The following is a 21,267-nucleotide window of genomic DNA, read 5'->3' on the forward strand; positions in this document are numbered from 1 at the left end:
CCCGCGTGGCTTTTCTCCGGGCACTCCGTTTTCCTCCCACAACCCAAAAAAACATGCGTGCTAGGTTGATTGAAGACTCTAAATTGCCCGTAGGTGTGAATGTGAGTGTGAATGGTCGCTTGTTTATGTTATGTGCCCTGCAATTGGCTGGCGACCAGTTCAGGGTGCGCCCCGCCTCACGGGCTCCAGCACTCCCGCGACCCTCGTGAGGAGAAGCGCGACAGAAAATGGAGGGATGGAAGTTATTTCAAGACAAAAAAGTTGTCATTTCTTAGTAGTAATAGTGTCATTGGATCACTGCCTTAATTTGTTCAAGTAGTATTTTTCCAAGAGAAACATCTTTCTAGAGTCAAGAAAATCTTCTCATTTCTTATGACAATTGGGTTGTTTTAAAATGGTCATTTTTCTCTAAAGAAAAAAAGGTATTATTATTGATCATTTTTCAAGTAAATTGGATTTAGCTTGAAAATGTCACTTGAGTCATATGAGCATTTTAGCCTTCTGACAAAAATGTAACTATTTTTTAGAGAGAGAAAGTTTGAAAAGAAAATCATGAGTAAGGTTGACAGGTCTTTGTATTTAATTTTCGCAAATAAAGTTAGTTCCCACGTGTGGCATAAGGGAAAATATTTTTTGTATGTGGGTGTGAATGTTACATAACGTGAATTTCGAACCATTCCATCTTTTCTTCCGCAAAAGCCTTTTTTTGTCTCGGCCTTTTTGATTTTCCCTGCGCCAGCTTCTGTGGAAAATATCATCTGACTTGACTTGTCAATTGTGAAGTTTCCTTTCTTTATTGAAACCATCTGCAGGCTGACACAAAAACCAAACAAGCGACGAAGCGGCAACGGCACATTGTGGGGAAAAAAAAAGTCAGCATTCGCACCCAGAAGTTGTTTTACACTTGAATCCTTCATTGTCAGTTCGCTTCAGTCAGGCTCTCCTTCGATGTGCCATCTTCAAGGTGGAATAGAAAGAAGCGTTTCCCCTCAAAATGTCCCTTTGTGATTGAATGACGGTTTTTTTTAGGCGCAGTTTGAGAAAGACTTCACCGGACACATTTTTCTCACAAATGAAAGTTCCGTTTGAATTTCTTTTTGTTATGCGAGGGTACGCTCGCTCAGTTGCGATGCTGGAGGGGGAGACTTCAAAAGTTGGCTTTAAACTATATTTTAAAAGTACATTTCAACTTCCCCCCAAAAAAAAAACAATCTTTTGGACTAAAAAGCCCTGAGAACCTTTTTTTAGGGTGTGCGCGATGGGATAGTGTACTCCAGCTCAGTAGGGATGCTGATGTGGGTGTGTGGCTTAACACGTGAAAACTATCAAGTACAGAAAAGACATTTTTCACTTCAAAGAAAAACAAGTTTGAACTAATACATATTGCCAAAAGTATTCGCTCAGCGGCCTTGACTCACATATGATTTGAAGTGATATCCCATCCGAAAGCCATAAAGTTTGATGCGATGCTGGTCTGTCTACCTTTTGCGGCCAGAACGGCGGGAAGGCTTTCAACAAGGTTTTGAAGTCAATTGAAGGGAATTTTCCTCAAGAAGCGCATTTGTCAGGTCTTCCACTGATGTTGGACGAGAATGCCTGGCTCAGTGGGGGGGGGGGGGGGGGGGGGATGCTGACGAGAGGGTTCGGCTTCAAAAGTTCCGACGAAACTACATTCGTTTTTTCACAAAATAATTAGTATTTTTGTGAAACTTATTTAGGATGTTTGCGGGGTGCAATTGATGTTGAGCTCCAAGTCATTGTTTTTGGGGGTGTGCGTGGGGCAGAATGCTGAAGGGAGTGCTCAGCTTCAAAACATGAAATGTAAACAATCTATATTCATTTTCAACCACCAAAAGGTTTTGGTTGGATTTATTGAAGGTGTGATCAGAGTAGAGGAGTGCGCCAGCTGAGTCGGGATACTGAAGGGGGGTATGAGGCTTAAAAAGTTCAGGAAAGACTATAACCAGTCTCTAAAATCAAATCAATTGCTTTTTGGGACTTTGATCTGGGGGGGGGGTGTGTGTGTGTGGGGGGGGGGGGGGGGGGGGGGGTAGAGAGGGTGCACCGACTCAGCGGGGAGGTCGCAGGGAGTTAAAAAGTGCATCAAAAGTTAGCCATCAACTGTATGGAAAGAATTTTGCGGAGCGGGAAGAGAGGAGGTGTGCCAAATGAGTGGGGATGTTCCTAAGAAGATTGCATATGGCTGCTATCAACTATTTGAAAAAGGTTTCTTCTGGGCTTGTTTCGGGTGTCTGTGGGGTGCAGGGTGCAGCGCTATGTCATTTGTTGAACTTAAAAAGAGAAACAAAATGATTTCCCCAAAATGAACGATGAACTGCTTTTGTTGAGGGTCTGCGGGAGGTAGCGGAGGTGCCCCAACTCAGTGTGCATTCAGTTTGCGATGTGACCTTGGGGACACAGCGACATATAACCACCGCCGGAAGGCTCTACCACCACCGATCCACGTGTGAAGTCTGCGGTGTCCAGCATGAGAGCTCGCAGACTCTCCAGAGTTGGACGGCGGCAGCTCAAAGGAGAACCACGACCAGGAGGATCAGGACGACACTGGAAGCCTAAGCCCTTCTCCTCCCCGTCATCCGAGCTGGCCTCGAGGCCTCCCTGCTCCTCGCCCACGCTCCCGATGCCCGAATCGGCGCTGGGGAGCTCGGGGGTGTCGTCGTAGTGTAGCGTCTGGATAATGCATTCATGTTTCAAACTCAACTGAACGGAGCCTTCGATGAAACTCCCTCCAAACGGAGATTTTCCTTCACCTCCGTGTTTACCTTCTGACTCTTCTCCCGCATGTTCACTCTGGAGCATCTCAATCTTCTCATAGTCTGAAATAACTGGCGTCACCTCGCTGCCGCGCTGGGAGACCCTGCTGAGAACCTCCAGGAAGCAGTTCGGAGTATCCTTCATTTCCCTATCCTGGTCCATGAGAGCTCCCACGTGGCCATAGGGTGAATCGGCGGCACATGGCTGCAGGTTTCCCGACGTGAGGGAGGCCACAGGAGGAGCAGAAGGCCACAGCTGGGAGCTCCTGGGGTGTACGAGGCGGACTCTGGCCGTCTTCATCATCATCATCTTCTCTAGCAGCGCTCCAAGATACCCAGGTCCTCCAGGGTACCAAGGTTCTTCAGGGTCCACACAGCCAACGGAGTTCACCGAGAGGATGTCCACCGGACAGAGGAAGGACTGGAAGGACTCGCTGCTGAAAGGAGGACTTGCCCACTTCTGGAGGACAGCAGAAGTTCTGAAGGTGAGTGGACTATTTAGTTTTTCCATTTACTCTCTGGATTACAGTATTTCTAGGGTCACTCATGGTGTAGTGGTATTTGCTTTGGTAAAGGCAGCGTGGGTTCAGTTCCCACTCAGTCCATCCATCCATGTGTTAGTCTTCACGTCAACTCGGGGTCAAGAAGCCCAGACTCGCTTCTCCACAGCCGCTTCGTCCAGCTTTTCCGGGGGGATCCCGAGGTGCTTCCAGGCCAGCTGGGAGACATAGTCTCTGCAGCGTGTCCTGGCTCATCCTCGGGGCCTCCTCTCGGTGGGACGTGACCGGAACAGCTCACCAGGAAGGCGTCCAGGAGGCATCCTGACCGGATGCCCGAGTCACCACATCTGGCACCTATCAGCGGCTTGACTCTTGAGCCCCTTCCCGGATGACCGAGCTCCTCACCCTATCTCTAAGGGAGATAGCCCGGACACCCTGCGCAGGAAACTCATTTCGGCCGCTTGTATCCGGGATCTCGTTCTTTCGGTCACGACCCCCAGTTTGTGACCATAGGTGAGGGTAGGAACGTAGATCGCCCGGTAAATCGAGAGCTTTGCCTTTGGGCTCAGCTCCGATTCCGCATCACTGCAGACGCTACACCGATCCGCCTGTCCATCTCCCGCACTCGTGAACAAGACCCCGAGATACTTGAATTCCTCCACTTCTCATCCTGGACCTGGAAGGGTGCCACTCAGTAGCCGTGTGATCGCAAGAGTGAATGGTCGTCTGCCTCATATCCTGGATCCTCAGGAAAAGACTACACCCCAGACTGGTCACCAGTCAGTTGCAGGGGACATATAAAGACAACCATTCACGCTCCCATTCATACGGTCACCGAGTGGAAACTGAACCCCGATGCTTGCACCAAAGTCAGGCGGACGGACCACTACACCATCAGTGAATTGAATTACCAGTCGTCGTGTTATTTTCTATAGTGCAAGGTGTTTGTTATTATTAATAAATGGTAGAAAGGAGCCATCTGGCAGTCGTCGTAGCTCTGGCAAACCTACGTTCTGCAGGAAGGATTTCCCTGGGTCTGGTAGCAGTGGACCTCGAATCTTCTCAAAGGCGGAGAGCCTTAACAACACAAAATACTTTGCCTTCGAAAGTATTTCCACGATGTTTGTACACAGTGCTGCAATTATATCCAGTATGTGCTTACCAGTTGTTCTTGTCCGTCCTGTAGACGAGAAGAGCTAAAAAGACAGCGAAGGCTGTTCCTGAGACTGTCACCCCCAAAACCAGCCACAAGGAGTCTTGACAAAGACACGACAAATTTGGGGTCAGGGTATGACATACTGGAGTTACAGGATGAATTGATGCACTTTCGATCTGGATTGAGAAATCGAGATTCAGATCATTTTTGTAACAGACTGAAACCCTAACCCTTCAAACCTTCAAAACCCGAACCTAGGCTCCAAACCCTAATTTAAAACCGCAACTCTGACTTGAAACCTTCATTTTGAAACTAAACTCTAACTTGAAACGCCATCGCTGGTTTGAAACCCAAATATTTGTTTGAAACCTTAAATTCAGGGTTGAGAACCTAACTTGAAACCCTAACCCCCGGCTTGAAACACTAAAACTGTCGATTTTGAAACCTTAACCCTGGCTCAAAATACGGCTCATTCCCCGTTTTAAAACCTAACCCTGACTGGAAAGCCTTGCTCGAAACCCTGAATCAGACTTCAAGTGGCACTAAGCAGAAATCCATCCATCCATCCATTTTCTGAGCCGCTTCTCCTCACTAGGGTCGCGGGCGTGCTGGAGCCTATCCCAGCTGTCATCGGGCAGGAGGCGGGGTACACCCTGAACTGGTTGCCAGCCAATCGCAGGGCACAGAAATCCATGTTTTGTTTCCAAATCCATGCTGAAAACATATTCAAAGACCTGTAAGAATCTAGTGCTGAATTGTTGAGATCTATCGTCAGCATCTTTTCCGCTTTTGAATTTTCCTGATTTTGTGAGCGGGGGCCGAGAGGGAGCGGGAGAGGGAGCGGGCCCTGTGACATCACGGGGCTGGGGCATATACTTTCGGGCGCAAGTTCCCTCCCCCACTATATAATGTGATTTTACATCGTATAAGCATTCTTTTGACACGCCCGCAGCGTCTGAGAGGTGGCTCTCATTATTCATTTACGTTTTGTAACCTGATTTGATATATATATATATATATATATATATATTTTTTTTTTTTTGTATTCATTCAAATTTGGGAGGCATTACTACTCTTCTCTGTCGTGTTAAATTCACATGCCATTTTTGGGCAAAAATTTGGAAACCCCAATTTGAAATCCTGACACAAGAAAAAAATGGGTTCACTTTTGATCTCGATTCAGCAATCTGGATCCGAATTGTCCCTCCGACACGGGCGTTAAGTGTGTTGAAGAGGAACCCACCAGCGGGTGGCGCTGTGGCCTCCCCAACGTCAGACATCCACCGCGTTGAGGCGCTCCAGTCGCTCCAGTCGCTCCACACCGACAATGCAGTCGAACGTCTTACACGAACCCGTATCTCGTACACCTTGCCTCGCAACAACTGCTCGACACTCAACTCGGATCGGCACAACTGATTGCAATGTTTCTCCTCTCTGTGCACTGACGCCCCCTGGTGGAGGTCAACATTTACTTTCACGAGTGCAAATTGTTGGGGGGGGGGGGGGGGGGGGGAAGCTTAATATTACAAAAATACTTTTAAAATTGTGAGGGGAAAAAAAGGTACAGTTAATCAGATTTTAAAAACTCAAGAAATAAACAGAATATTACAGGAATTCAATTTTTTTTTCAAGAAAAAGGAAGAATATTACAACAAAGTTTTCTCATTTCAGAATGTCTACATGGAAGAAGATTATTTAAAGAATAAAGTCATATTTTTTCAAAAAACTGTGGAATATTACAAAAATAGTATCTTTGTTTGTGGGGAAAAGGGCAGATTATTACATTTTTGAGGAAAAAAGGCCAAATATTTCCAGAATAAAGTTTTTTAATTAATTATTAATTAATAATAATTAATTCTTATTAAAAGAACAGAGTTGTATCTGTTAGAGAAAAGGTGTAATATTATGAGAATAATGTATTGTTTCAAGAGAGAAAAGGCAGGATACTACAAGAATAAAGTCATTATTTTGTAGGGCAAGAAGGCAGACTATATTCCGACAATAAAAAAAAAAGTGGAATATTAAAAAGCAGCAATTTCTTTTGGGGCAGGGGGGGCAGATTATTACAAGAACAAACACATTTGTTCCCCCAAGAACACAGGATGCTATCTTAAAAGGCACACTAACATGAGAAGAAAGTAAGAAAAAAAATGAGAAAAACTGTAATATTACAAGGACAAAGTTGGATATTTTAGAGAAAAAAAGGAGAACAACAAAAAAAGGCCGTAGACTCTCAGCATAGTCTTTTTTTTATTACTGTGGAATATTACAAAATGGCCCTAATTGGAGAGGGGAATACATCAAGATTATCAAAAGAACAAAGTCATATTTGTATATTTAAAAAAGGCAGACTATTATATGACTACTGTCATAACAGTCCACTTTTTCTGAAAAACAATGAATTATTTATTTTGGAAAAAAAAGTCTGCCTTTTTTCCTGCCCAAAGACTATTTTGTAAAAGTCTACCGCTTTTCCCCTGAATTATTTTTTTGTTTATTTCACAATATTTCGAAAAAAATATGACTTTATTCGTGTTATAATCTGCCCTTTATTGCTCGAAAAAAATATTTGTATATTCTCTCACCTTTTGTTCTAGGAAAAAAAGATGGAATTCTTGGAATATCGTGCTTTTAAAAGATACATGTTAACGTTTGTACAGTATTCCGTAAAAGTATGTTAAGAATTCTTGATCCTTGGGGTATTTTGACAAAAGCATAACACAAGACATGTTAGTAAGCCACCTGGGAACGGTTTTAAAGTGTACAAAATAACAAAAAATAAAAAGCTTTTCTATAGCTCCTTGAATGTTATGTTGTGTGTTTGGGCATCATGTATGAGTTACACACATTCCAGGGCTCATCGGCCAGCTTCCACTCCAGCTGGAAGTTCAACGTCGACTCCCGCCCTTGCTTGGCACCCGCCCAGGAAATGGTGGTCTGGTTGATTTGAGGCTTTCCTGGCTGAGCTAGTTTCACTGCACACACACACACACACACACAGAGACGCACGCGTGCACACAGCCACACACGTGTAAAGTGAATATAGTGAGCTTTCCTAAATGGGTTTCCAAACAAAAAGTAAACAGGGTCAGAGCATAACTAGCACGTCGTCGCTATGTCGTGAAGCATCCGTCCGTCCATTTCCTGAGCCGCTTCTCCTCACGCGGGTCGCGGGCGCGCCGGAGCCCATCCCGGCTGTCATCGGGCAGGAGGCGGGCGGGGCACACCCTCAGCCGGTTGCCGGCCAATCGCAGGGCACACACAAACAAACGACCATTCGCACTCACAGTCCCGCCTACGGGCAATTTAGAGTCTCCAACGCATGCATGTTTATGGGATGTGGGAGGAAAGCGGAAAAGCCACGCAGGCACGGGGAGAACATGCAAACTCCGCACAGGCGGGGCCGGGGATCGAACCCGGGTCCTCAGAACTGTGAGGCTGACGCGCTAGCCGGTCGCCCGCCGTGCCGTTTGTCGTGAAGCGATGGAGGCAGAATTGTCTGTGATTTGAGCTAGATTTGAGTAGAGTGCAATTGCTACTTTGCCGCCTCGACGGGCCGCGGGAGAGGTCCAAAAAGAAAGTAAACAGGGAAAGAGCAACGTCTCGACTATATGTGCAAAGCTAGAAGAGAGACAAGTGAATAGTGAATGCAGTGAGGTTCCTCCTCAACTTTTTGTCTGCTGCCAATGAAAACAAAACAAAACGGGGGGACAAGAAGCTATAATGTGCATATGTAAAATGAAGAGAGGGGAGGTTACCCCGGCTGTGCACTAAAGCCAAGTACGAATGTTGTCGATCGTGTAGCACTTGGATCACTGTGAACTTGTTATGTTGTGTGGTCGCTGCATCTTGAAACTTGAAATAATAATAATGGCAGTCGGGCAACGCCGAATTCGGGAAGAACGAGTTTGCTGCCTAACAGGCTGTAGTCAAAGTCCAAACCGGACAAAAACTATGAACGAATCGCATCGAGTAGCACACGGAGATGCGTACGCGGAGTCGCATATGGGGACATTGAATTAGCTTGGCGACCCTGGCCACCGTACCTGTTGAGCTCATTCGGTCACTCATGTACACGCGTGGCATTTGATGCGTACGTGGTGTCGTGACGACATCCTCCACACCCACCGTGACAGGCCGGTTTGTAGGACATCGCCACGTCGGAGCAGTTGATCCAGACTCGGAGCTCGTGGTGTTCCTGAAACTGATCGCAGGCATTGGTTTCCATGCTAGTGGAGGAGGACAGTTGCAGAAAAGAACAAATACTCGACTGTATTTACTGGAGTAGGCCTATTGCTTTTTTTTGGAACTCCCTACTTTTGAATACAGATCCAGCTACACCCCCGAGCCCTGCTACAAAGTTAGAATAATTGACACCAAAAAGGTTTATAGCTGGCTATAGATGCCATTTTGTCCCAATGAAGCTCCTCAAGTCACTTCAACAAACAGTAGTTCTTTGGCACCCAGATGCCACAAGATGGTGCCAAAGCACAACTTCTGTCTCTATGAAGCTGTTCAACTCACTTCAACATACTGTAGTTCCTTGGAACCAAGATAGCACGAGATGACGCCAGAGCATTTATTTTGTCTAAAGGAGCTTGACCTGAACTCACTTCAAAATAGTTCCTTCACACCAAAATCCCACAAGATGACACCAAAGCAATAAGCCTTAGCACCAAAAAAGCAAACGGCTGAGAGGACAGGTTGAAAAACCCCTTCAGAAATGGGGGAATCTGCGAGTTGCAAATGCCAAAGACGCAAATCTACTTAGGTAGAGAGTGAGAGTACTTCTAGCACCTGTGGTAGCTCAGCACCCTGCGCACCGTGTCTGAAACGGTGATCGTCCGGTGGAGGGACTTACTCTGCTTTCTCTGTCAAAGGCGAGGGAGCACGTCCGCAGCGAAGAAGGCGTCGACGCGTCCACCGGCCGGAGAAGACACTCAGACCAGTATTGAATTCTATTGAAATCAGAACAATTCAAACGCATTCAATTTTGCTTTTCTCGAAACCCTACCCTTGGCTTTCAAAACTCAACCGCGAGATGTCCAAACTTTCTGGTGTATTGGAAATGGGCATCTTTTCCTGATGTGATGCTGTTGACTTCAATGTAGGATGCATTTATTCTAAAACGTTGTTAATAGCCCGGTAGGCTGGCGACATTTCGAAGGCGGTTTACTCGGCGAAAAGGAATCCGCACCTTAACTTGGACGCTGAGAGGCGGGCGGGCGGACACAGTCGCAGTTCCTACGTATACATTTTTAACAAACCGGGCTTAATCAACGGCAAAAGGGCTACTGCGATAATAGTGGCATCGCTTTCAGTCTCCGAGGGTTGTTTTCTGCCACCGAATTTGAAATACGAGCCAAATGTTTGTCCTCGTTATGCACGCAAGCCGACTCGTGCGCTGCATCGAGCGCAAAACCCAAATGTCCCCGGCACAGCGCCACCACTTCATGTTCCATCCGGCTTGAGATGTTCGAGGTTTTTTTCCTTACCGCTTCGGATAAACGCTTTCCGTGTGTAAGCTGCACGGCGCCCGGCCGTCAGCCGTGCGTGCGTCCGAGTCGTTCCAGATGCAAGTCATATTTTTGTCATAGTCGTTGAAGCAGATAAGGCCTGAGAGAACCACACACACACACACACACACACACACACACACGTGGCTGTTAGCCAACATGTGAAAACGCTGTCCAGTTCTGTTTTTTTGCAGACGATGCCAAACTGTATGGCTACTTCAGTCATTTTGACAAGGTACAAAGCCGTGTTTCTAAAAGAAAGAGCGGTAGGTGGGCTCACTCTAGTCCAACATGAACGAATCACTTTGTTCCATGTTCAAACTGCATAAAGTTACACTACAGTACATTTCGTAAGTAATAAGTATAGTTCAGTTGTATTTCACTTTGAAAACAATACATTTGCATTTGCTGCCAAATGTTACGGCTATTTTAGTCGTTTTGATCATGCACGGCGCAGCAGTGCTTCTCCAAGTGTCGCCCACATACCACTGTGGTATGTGGGCTCCCTCTAGTGGTACACCAAAGAATCACTCAACTCAATCATCAAACCGCATGTGGCTTCAACGTTTTTTGGAATCCAGTAACGTACATTTAAGTACAGCTCCGTTGTATTTTGACGAAATGAATTTGCCTTTATTTGATTTAGAACTTTTGAACTACATCAAAATGTTAATATTTGAACAGTGCATACTGTTACGGTGGCTTACAATAATCCTAAGTATACTTTTTAGGAAATAAAAGCTCTGCCTTCTTTTTGACGAACACTCGGGCATACTACGCTACTGTACTTTGAGTATTTTTTGGAGGTGGTACAAAATACCAAAATGACTCACTGGGGTGTTGGCGTTCGGGACACATTAGCGTGGAGGCCGCTAGCCAAAGCGACGAGAGAAGAATAAGAACAGCAACAGAAATGGTCCTCATGGTTCTCTCTGGTTCGGATGCGGGATGTGGGACTCACTGTTTCTTCCTCCTTGTCATTCTGTGTCCGAACACACACACACGCGCACAGACAGATGGACACATGGACAGACAGGTGAAGAAAGACAGGACTGGAAATGCTTGTTTCTGCGATTCACTTCCACTTTTATCCCAAAGATTCCAAATATTCGAAATAGCTCAACAGTGTGATACCACGATCACGTACAAAGGGGCAGAAAATGTCGCTTTTTTTTTTTCTTCTCTCAATCGGACAGGGTCAACAGCCAGAGAGGAGGAGGAGGAGGAGAAGAAGAAGAGGAGGAGGAGGAGGAGGAGGCTGTGTGGCCAGGTAAAATGGAGTGACAAATGCACGTTGGTTCCTGATAAGGGCCACGCTGGGTATAGCCCAAGCCCACGGGAAGATCAAGCTGTCATGCATGGAGAGTTTTCCCTCAGGAAACTGTCCTATGTTCGCATTGCCACATTTGGAAGTTTCTTTTTTCTTAGTGCAGTGCTGTGTTTTCTTTTGATGGTCTGTCAACAAATGAGAGTACACTGTAAATGTCATTGAGAATCTTGTCCAGTCTGCCATCTCCACTAAGGTGTAACTTACAATGTCCAATAACTTGAGCGCGTTAACATCACTGTTATGCTGACAAGCCGACTACACCATTTGACGGTCTAATGTGTCCACGAGGATTTGGAAAGAGACTGCCTGTTCCCGGTGACGCATTGTGTCGTGTTACTTGTACCAACTGTTATTTGAGGAATGCGCTGACCGTTTTGCAAATGTCGAGAAATGTACCAGAGCGACTTAGAAAAACTAATAGTGCACATCGAATCATGTTCTATAAGTGAACAACAAAACTACTGAATGTGATAACGGATAAAGAAATGTCGTAAAATAAAGAATACAAATGTATTTCATTTGAGACCTGACCCTTAGAGAATATACACTATCTTTAATATGCCCTCATTTGAAACTTGGAAAATAGGCCGGTGTGGCGCAGTGCACACACACAGACAAATGGACACTTTCTTTTTATTTTTCTTCCCTTGCAAGGAGGAAGTGATGAGCCTCACCTGTTTTGGTGGTTTAGGTAAAAAAAAAAAATAATAATAATCCAAATAAAGCCAAAAGGTAAGACTGATGTCCCATTAGTCCGATTGTTCTTGTCCTTTTCAACAGAGCCTCACACGACCTCGCTCACTCACTTGTTCTTATTGTCACAAAATACGTACCAATTGCGTTGACATCTGCTCCGCTTCCATATCGCGTCATTTTCCGTCGTACGTCGTGTTTAGCAGCCCGACACTTCTTTCTGTGTGTCTGTCCGTGGATCTCGATCCCCTTTCGAGAAGTGGCGGCATGACGACTTTCAATGGGTTCCCTGTTTACTTGCCAATGTACAATTTGCCCACTTCCCCTCGTCACTCGCGGACTCTCTCACTTCCCACATCTCGATTTCAAACGTTCAATTCTCATCAAGGTTTCAAAATCACACTTTGCCGTCCCGAGCAATCCAGCTTGTCGGGTGTTGCCTTCAGGGACAGATGGATTTCCCAGCGATCGACAGACACAGACAGATGTGAGCTCAAACTGTCCCTGACAGCAATACCGAAATAAATCTAACTCCAATCTAAATAGTAGTCGTTTGTCACACGTTTCCACTCGACCTCGTCTATTGTTCGCTTATTGGAAGGAGCGTTGCCTTTCGTGTAAAGAGTACAAGGGGGCAGGAAGTGGCAGTGTTGCGGTCGTGTTGTGCGCACCGCACGCACCGTGCGTTTCCATCTCACGCTGGTGAGTAAAGGATGCGCGAAGGGAAAGTCCGAATGGCACAAAAAAGACAAGCCAAATCGGTCTCTCTTTTCTCAGGCTTTGATCCTATGTTGTTATGCGAGTGTTAAAGCATATGTGCTCGAAATGATCCGAGTAGCGTAAAAGCCCTCAGCATCGCTGAAAACCTTGCTAGAATTGTTCAAACATTGAACCTCAAAGCAAAGTGTTGAACTATCGTTTGTCAAAACCTCAGATGTCACGAATAGTGTTCAAACATTGTGCGGCACAACCGCGAACATCAACCCTAAGAGTCCCCAACATAGATAGCTAGCCCTTCAAATATTCTGCGCCAAACCCGCAACGTAGTTTAAAGTGGTCAAACATGGTACGTCGATGCCCCCGACGTTGTAAAACCTATGAAGATATTATTGATATTATACCGAAGCTCCCCACGTCGCTCAAATGGCTCAAACATCGTGTACCGTCAAAGCCCCCGGCGTCGTTACAAATTGTTCAAACGTCGTACAGCAAAGCCCTCGATGGAGCCGCAAGTGTTCAAACACCATACGTCAACGTCAAAGCCTCCATGTTGCCAAGAACATCAACATACTCCATCCATTTTCTGAGCCGCTTCTCCTCACTAGGGTCGCGGGCGTGCTGGAGCCCATCCCAGCTATCATCGGGCAGGAGGCGGGGTACACCCCGAACTGGTTGCCAGCCAATCGCAGGGCACATACAAACAAACAACATTCGCACTGACATTCACACCTACGGGCAATTTAGAGTCCCCAATTAATGCATGTTTTTGGGATGTGGGAGGAAACCGGAGTGCCCGGAGAAAACCCACGCAGGCACGGGGAGAACATGCAAACTCCACACAGGCGGGGCCGGGGATTGAACCCGGGTCCTCAGAACTGTGAGGCTGACGCTCTAACCAGTCGGCCACCGTGCCGCCACACATCAACATACTGTATCGGCTAAACGTGTCGCACATCAGGGGTGTCGCGAGGCCTATTTGAGGGAGGTTTCAGCCCCTCAAGCCCTCTCAAAATTATTGGTTGGAGAAGTTTGATTGTCATAGCGTCCCTGAAACCGATCTTCAACCCCCCCTAAACAAATCAGAAACGTTTTTGGGGGGGGGGGGCTGAGGCCCAAACGTCCAAACCTACCAACGCCCCTGTCACACACGAAAGCCCCCAACAGAGGAACCTCTGACATCAAACCCGCAACGTTGTACAGAGCAACAGGTTGACAGACAAACTGACCGACAGAACGTTCAGTCAATCGATTGATCAATCGACAAGACAGAAAGACTGGATGATAGACAGACGGACGGACTGGATGATAGACAGACATACCAACAGACAGACTGAAATATCAATCAAAACAAGATTTATATTTGATCAAGCTCCAGAAGCTTGTACTTGTGTAGCTCTCACAAAAAAACTGACAAGAAACTACTTGTCCAGAACTCCGCCGCCCATAGTATCAGCAGAACGCCCCTCCGCCACATCACCGACTCCACCGGCTCCCTGTCCAATACCGGATCCCATTCAAAATACATGCTCAAGCTCATTTCAGCTTCTTTCTCACATGTTCAATGCAATTTATATCAGGACTCTTCAGAGTAGTCCAATGTTTTGTTCTTGTGGTTTTATTAGCCTTGTGTTTGGGTCTTTAAACATTTGGAAGACCCAACTTTCTGACACTGGGTAGCGCATTTCATTCCAGGATGCCTTGATCGTTTTTTACATTTCCTCGTATGCGGCACAAATTCCAAACACCCTACGTCAACCCCAGAACATAACAGCCTGCTTATTTCACAGTAGGTACAGTGTTCTTTTCTTTGTACACACAGCACAGGCCAAATGGTTGGAAAAACTCACAATTGGCACAACAATATTGTCACAGAAGCACTGTGGCTTGTCGATATGTATTCCGGCAGATTCAAGGTCTTTCAGTGAGGATTATTATTATTATTTTTTTTCTTTAGCTAATTTTTGGGGGACCGCTTGCTTTCTTAATTATGTTTGTACGGTGGCCTTGAGGGCCCATTTCGGTGCCTATGAATAAAATGCATTATTCATTACAAAGGGTTATGTTTTGAAACGTACACTTATAAAAGGTATAGAAACTCACTTACCCAGCAAAGATCACACTGAACCAGTGAAATGATTTCCATTTGTCTTTGAAGGTTTGAGGGGAGAACATGAAAGGAAAGAGGGGGTGTCTGCTCGTGGCAACGCCCACAAGCTTGCTCTTCCACCCACAGTGGAAACAAGAGTTTTGTCATATGCGTTGCTATATTTCCGTGTCTTTCCCCCGAAAATCAGTTAGTTTCAATGTATTTCTTTATTTCTTTAGTCATTTATCTCATTTATTAAATAACGGCTTTATTGGACATTTTAAAATGAAGAAATCTTCCTAAAATGAACAATTGTGCATATACATTTGAGCAGTTGAAGAACAATTGTAGAACACTTGCAAACAATTAGATAAAAGTGTATGAATTTAAATGTATGTCTCTTGTGTCACTGCCAGGTCAAAATAATGATAAAAACATCGAATAAAAGGAAAAGAACAAGGAAGGCCATTTCACCTCAAATCTCTCCAAAGACAATTTGAAGACTTTTTGTCACATATTGTGGTTTCCCCCATGTTGCTTTGAGTGGCTCATTTCTGCTTTAAAGCAAAAATATATTGGAAATTCCCTTCCAGTGTGAACAGAAACTCGCCTGATTTCGATTTTCAGCTGTTTCATAGCATATTAATAACATGTCTCATTCCCTTTACACCCTTTCATTGGACTTAGTGAGCTTATGCTCAGTGTCTCATGAAAAAAAATGCGTCATCTCGGTGCTTTTGTTTGACTGATTTGAGGCATTTCCTGCTTTATTTTGTATGATGGACCTGCAGAAATAGCATTTTGCAACTATTTGTGAATGTACATTATTTGGATTTATTATTATTATTATTATTATTATTAACAACAATAATAATCATACATTTTATTATTTGATACGATTTACGGTTATTACGGTAGTCGTTTTCTACAATTTCTTTGGTCACGTTTAAGTCATTTCCTGCTTTATGTTGCATTATTTAGCGGCAAACGTATGCGATTGCTTATGTGAATTTGACACTAGTAATATTATTTAACACTATTTGGTATCATTAGTCATTTTAGTAGCAAATTTAAAAAATGTTGTCATGAATTTACACGCGTTTGACCTAGTCATAATATTTACCACCATTTAGAAATAATACTTACAGTATCTAGCAGTTTTCTACAATTGTATTGGTCATGTTGGAGTGGTTTCCAGCTTTTGTGATATTTACCTCCAAAATGGAGTGGTTATTCAGTAATTGATCTCAATTTAAATGAATTTGAGATATTCGTAATATTATTTGACCCTATTTATGATTATTAGTCATCGTTTTTGTAGCAGTTTTCCTGTAAATTCAGTATGGCCGATTGAGCACTCTGCTGCCCTTTCGTGGACACCAGACATTTTGATGATGATAATAATAAGAAGAATTCTAGATTATTTTTGTTATTGCTTCAAGATGAATAGCTCTGCGCTTAAACAATACATATTCACATTTTTTTATTCATTCATATTTTTTAAAATTGTGAAAAAAATATTTTAAAAAAACTGTTGAAACTGGGTTAAAAGTGCAAGTGTCTTCTTTATCAGATGAACACACACAAGGGACACACCCTCAAGCTCCAGCCATGTGTATGTGTGTGTGTGTGTGTGTGTGGTGGAGGGGGGATGGGGGGTGTTCCGATAAAGTTGGCGTGTACTGTACTCTTGTTCCCCTGCCTCCATGAAATCTCATATTATCTTTCCTGGACGCTGCGTACGTGACAAAACACCAAAGGCCTTTTTCCTCTCACAGTGCACTTCAGTTTTATTGCCTCCAGGGCGGTTTTGTCCGTTTGTTATTAGCACGATTTCACAAAAATGTACCATAACGCGTTTATTTGTATTCCCCTACTTGATAGGTTGATACTGCGTAGCTAAACAACAAATGCAATCAAATTTGATTACCTCAAGGAAGGTTGTTATGTGATTGTTTGCATTCTACATGCTAGGTGGACACTGCATAACTAAATGATCAATTGAAACGTGTTTATTTCCTTCTGGAGGTATTGTTTTGATCACTGTTTTATCATTGGTTAGGAGGATTACACTAAAATGTACCATAATGCAATTTTATTCTCCTAGGTGAACACTGCGTAGCTAAACAGCCAATGAAAACATGCTTTATTGACTGCTGCAAGGTATTGTTTTGATCACATTTGGTCAGTTTGTTAGCAGGATTGCGCAAAATGTACCATAACAAAATGATACAGTATACTCCTGCGTGTTAGTTGAACACTCTGTAACTAAACCATCAATGAAAACGTTTAAGGTAGGAAGGTATTGTTTTTAACGCATTTTGTTCTCTCGCAGTATTATGCATAAAAGAGAGACCGTCACCCGATTGGTTGATTGGTCCTGCATGTCAACACAGCACATCAACACTGCGTACGGGCGGGTAGGTAAACGAACAACTGAAGCATCTTTCATTGCCTCGAGGAAAGTGCTGTTTTGATCGCGGTTTGTTCATTAGTGGGATGAAGTAAAAACCACACAAACTCTGTAAAGGTGTGATGCGTGTCTTGAGCAAAAAGCCAGAACATTTTGCTGAGGATCTGAAAAATGGTTGCTGAAATTTCTTTTCACTTCACAGCGTTACAGTCCGTATGCATCGGGATCAGCACTTGAGCAAGCAGATGCAGAATTTTGTTTTACTTAAACAACGATGACATGTTGAGGATCGTTCATCGGAGCGGCGACATGCTGACACGCTAGCGTGCTCACACGCTAACATCCGCGTTCCTAATGGCAGTGATTCCAAACCAAAGCTAAGGTAGTGAAGAGTCATTGGTTCATTATGTTTGCTTCATTGGTAGGTCAGTCCCTGTATGTATGTATGTATGTATGTATGCTTATGGTAAATGATTTTGCGGCCCCCAGTTTGAGAACCTCTGCAATAAAGGTTGGGAACCACTGATTTACGCTAACAAAATCCTGCCAATCACAGGCGCTTCCCTCGGCCCTCCGAGATGACATCGTGGGGCGCGGCTCGCGCGTACCACTCGGACCAACCGCCGTCATACACTGAAACGCACTGGTGCGCCGCCAGGGCCACGTGGCACGCCGTCACGGCCGAGCCGCACGACGCGCACACGGGGCGGCCGAGGTCCACGCCGGCATCGCAAAACAGAGCCCGAAGCCGCTCCTCGGGCAGGAAGTGGCCCGATGGCGACAGGAAGGAATGGAAGGGCAGGCTGATGGAGTTGGGAATGTGGCCCGGTTCGGTGTCTAAGGGACGCAACCAGACAAAAGAGGGAAAATATAGGATTAGCTTTGCCTTGTTAGTTAAGGGGTGCCACCTCCATTTTGGTGTAGATCCAGATCAAGGAGCAGCTCAAAATGGAGGCTGGTGTCAGCCATACTACCAATACGAGGCTTAGTAAAATAGAGGCTTGTAACACCGATACCACTGATATGATACTCCGTAAAATAGACGGTGCTATCACCAATACTAACAGAGGGGTTTACAAGGAGCCTTCTATTCCGATTTTCATGCGTTTAGAAGCCCAAACCAAATGAAAATGCTCAACATAAACACCTTCATCGGAATAAACAGGCCGAAACCAAATGGAATTTCATTCAGTTTCACAGAGGTCGAATATTCCTCTCGCCAACCCGATCAGGAGGACATTTTCATGACATAAACAGTAAGTCGGAATGGTGTCGGATTGTGCTCTGTGTGCGCATGCTCTGTCTTGATGTAAATGCACGGTGACGTCATCATTTACGCATGTAAATATGCCAACTTCCAACCAGAACTCGAATGTGAGAGAGATCTCATTTCGAACTACCGTAATTTCTCATGCGTAATGCGCACCCATGTATAATACGCACCCCCAAAGTTGACCTCAAAATTCTGGAAAACCCTTCTATCTATGTGGAATGCATTTTTACAATGCATGATTTTGCTTCTAGCCATATGATCAGAACATGAAGTATTATCTGTATTTTGTTATATTTTTCAAATAATTATTCTGAAGTTAAGCACTTTATTTGAACATTTGAAATTAATGATGGTTGTTGTTCAGTCATCAGTCATATTTAAAAAAAAAAAAACAATATTTCACAAATTCTTCCAGGGTATGTAAACTTATGAGCACAACTGTACATATTTTGCAGTCACACCCTAACCCCCTGTCATATTGGAATGAAAGTGTAGGCTACACCTTTTTCATAACCTCTAGGTGGGGGTGGCATATTCGAACGAAAGTGTCCATCTTTTTCATCACCTCTAGATGACGGCATACATTTGTAGAATGGGAACGTTTTTTTTTCATTTTCCCCTATACCTATGTAAAAAGCACACCATTGACTTTTGACATTTTGGGGGGGGGGGGGGGGGGGGGGGGGGGGCACATTACCCATGAGAAATTACGGTACTTGTAACTCGTTTTTTTTTTTAATCAATCTGTTGTTTTAATAAAAGTTGAAAAACAATACCAACTACTGTGCTCAATAGATGATGGACCTCTATGGTGATAAATGACGCGATGTTCTTATCGATATGTGCATGTAAGCAAAATAAATGCTGGTATCACCAATACCAACAATGATACTGATATTATCCTAACTCAAATAACCTATTATACTGATCATGAAACTAAGTAGAATAGTGTCTGTTATACCATCCATCCATCTCTGGAGTCCCACAGGCCAAAAAGGCCCGATAGGACTCCTTCTTCAGCTTGACGGCATCCCTCACCGTTGGTGTCCATCAACGGGTTCGGGGATTGCCGGCACGACAGGCACCGACCACCTTACAGCCACAGCTCCGGTCGGCCGCCTCAGCAATGGAGGCGCGGAACCTGGTCCACTCGGACTCGATGTCCCCCGCCTCCTCCGGAACATGAGCAAAGTTCTGTCTGAGGTGGGAGTTGAAACTCCTTCTGACAGGGGATTCTGCAACCCCACCGTACAGGCACCGAGCCAGGGGGCAATAAGTATACCCACACCTGTTCGGCGCCTCTCACCGTGGGCAACTCCAGAGTGGAAGAGAGTCCAACCCCTCTGGAGAGGACTGATACAATAATTAAAAAAATAGAGCAATAGTTTATATTGCTTGGGTAGTATGAATATTTTGTTATAGATCCACGCAACACTACAGCACACTTACTGTCTCGGGGTTCGGGGTCCAGTCCTCTGAACCTGCCCGCTGGCCTGGCGTCCACCGCCTGGAAGTTCTTGGTGTCCAGATTGTCCACCATGTCCTGGTAGCTCTTCACCCAGCTGCGGTTGAGGGATGCCTTGAACTCGCTTGCTTCGCGTCTGACCGTCTGCTGGTCGCTCACTGGTCGGCCATCCCTCTGCCACGCGCACAGCCCGCCGTCCAATACCGACACCCGGCCGTGGCCGAACACCCGGAACATCCACCAGGCCCGCGGCGCTGAGAAGAAGCCAAAGTCGCTGGCGTCGTACACCACTACGTGCGTGTCAGCGTCGACGCCCAGCGCGCCCGCATAGTCGGCGAAGGTGCGCTCGGAGGGCAGCATGTGCTCCAGGGGGGAGCTCCGGTCGCAGCGCTCGTTCAGCTCGAAGAAGGCGGCACCAGGGATGTGTCTGCCGCGGAACTCGCTCTTGGCGCTACGCCGCACTTTAGGCAAGTACCAGGACGCGTCCAGGATGCGAAGTTTGTTTGGTAGCAGCCTGGTGGCCTCGGCGAGCCACCTGGAGGTCACCAGAGCACCGGCGTGAAGGCTCATGATTTGGCCGCGCTGAGGCGAGTGAAGTTAGTCGTTACTGATCATTGGGCAAAGGTTGAAAACTTGAAATAAGAACGCAGGCACGCAGGCACGCACGCACGTCCATGGCTAACAGCTGGGAGTGACATCAGCTTTTTTTTATGTATGTTTTTTGCAAGTCACATTTTCTATTCTACAACCCAATTCCAATGAAGTTGGGACGTTATGTTAAACATAAATCAAATCAGAATACAATGATTCGCAAATCATGTTCAACCTATATTTAATTGAATACAAATACAAAGACAAGATATATAACTGATAAACTTTATTGTTTTTCGCAAATAATCCTTAACTTAGAATTTGATGGCTGCAACACGTTCCAAAAAAGCTGGGACAGACAGGGTCATGTTTAACACTGTGTTACATCACCTTTTCTTTGAACAACATTCAATAAACGTTTGGGAACTGAGGACATTCATTGTTGAAGCTTTGTCGGTGGAATTCTTTCCCATTCTTGCTTGACGTACAGCTTCAGATGTTCAACAGTCCAGGGTCTCTGTTGTCGCATTTTACGCTTCATAATGCGCCACACATTTTCAATGGGAGACAGGTCTGGACTGAAGGTAGGCCAGTCTAGTACCCGCACTCTTTTACTACCAAGCCACGCTGTTGGAACACGTGCAGAATGTGGTTTGGCATTGTCTTGCTGAAATAAGCAGGGTTTTCCATGAAAAAGATGTTTCTTGGATGGTAGCATATGTTTGTCCAAAACCTGTATGTACCTTTCAG

General features: G+C 45.1%; 2 protein-coding genes across 10 annotated transcripts; both read right to left on the minus strand.

The window, feature by feature from the left end:
• Positions 1–562: 562 nt before the first annotated feature.
• LOC133476680 (uncharacterized) lies at positions 563–14,840 on the minus strand. Of its 9 annotated transcripts, none has more exons than XM_061770378.1 (10): positions 14,794–14,840; positions 10,780–10,928; positions 9,926–10,046; positions 9,292–9,388; positions 8,559–8,634; positions 7,278–7,405; positions 5,674–5,881; positions 4,437–4,530; positions 4,285–4,351; positions 563–3,234 (listed from the first exon to the last, which is right to left on the minus strand). In XM_061770378.1, exons 2-10 carry the CDS (start codon positions 10,868–10,870, stop codon positions 2,392–2,394), a joined length of 1,725 nt encoding a protein of 574 aa, XP_061626362.1. In that variant the 5' UTR covers positions 10,871–10,928; positions 14,794–14,840; the 3' UTR covers positions 563–2,391. The 9 variants fall into 9 exon arrangements, with proteins under 9 accessions (XP_061626362.1, XP_061626364.1, XP_061626359.1 ...); XM_061770380.1 differs by lacking the exon at positions 14,794–14,840 and adding an exon at positions 12,110–14,780 and having other exon boundaries at positions 563–3,231; XM_061770375.1 differs by lacking the exon at positions 14,794–14,840 and adding an exon at positions 12,110–14,779.
• A 1,968-nt stretch (positions 14,841–16,808) lies between these two features.
• On the minus strand, positions 16,809–20,497 carry LOC133476682 (3-mercaptopyruvate sulfurtransferase-like). The gene is made up of 2 exons (XM_061770387.1): positions 19,911–20,497; positions 16,809–18,025 (listed from the first exon to the last, which is right to left on the minus strand). The coding sequence occupies exons 1-2, from the start codon at positions 20,494–20,496 to the stop codon at positions 17,739–17,741; spliced, it is 873 nt and encodes a 290-aa protein (XP_061626371.1). The 5' UTR covers position 20,497; the 3' UTR covers positions 16,809–17,738.
• Positions 20,498–21,267: the final 770 nt, after the last annotated feature.

This window comes from Phyllopteryx taeniolatus, chromosome 4 (assembly GCF_024500385.1).
Source record: "Phyllopteryx taeniolatus isolate TA_2022b chromosome 4, UOR_Ptae_1.2, whole genome shotgun sequence".
In the NCBI taxonomy this organism is placed as follows: domain Eukaryota; kingdom Metazoa; phylum Chordata; class Actinopteri; order Syngnathiformes; family Syngnathidae; genus Phyllopteryx; species Phyllopteryx taeniolatus.

Bases quoted from the DNA above. Each gene is read 5' to 3' on its own strand.
- LOC133476680 (XM_061770378.1), bottom strand. From the start codon at position 10,870: ATGAGGACCATTTCTGTTGCTGTTCTTATTCTTCTCTCGTCGCTTTGG. The intron at 8,635-9,291 runs GTAAGTCCCTCC...GCCTGCGATCAG, and splicing joins CCTTTGACAGAGAAAGCAGA to TTTCAGGAACACCACGAGCT. The intron at 5,882-7,277 runs GTGTGTAACTCA...GACCTCCACCAG, and splicing joins TGGCCGATGAGCCCTGGAAT to GGGGCGTCAGTGCACAGAGA.
- LOC133476682 (XM_061770387.1), bottom strand. From the start codon at position 20,496: ATGAGCCTTCACGCCGGTGCTCTGGTGACCTCCAGGTGGCTCGCCGAG. The intron at 18,026-19,910 runs GTAAGTGTGCTG...TGCGTCCCTTAG, and splicing joins GGACCCCGAACCCCGAGACA to ACACCGAACCGGGCCACATT.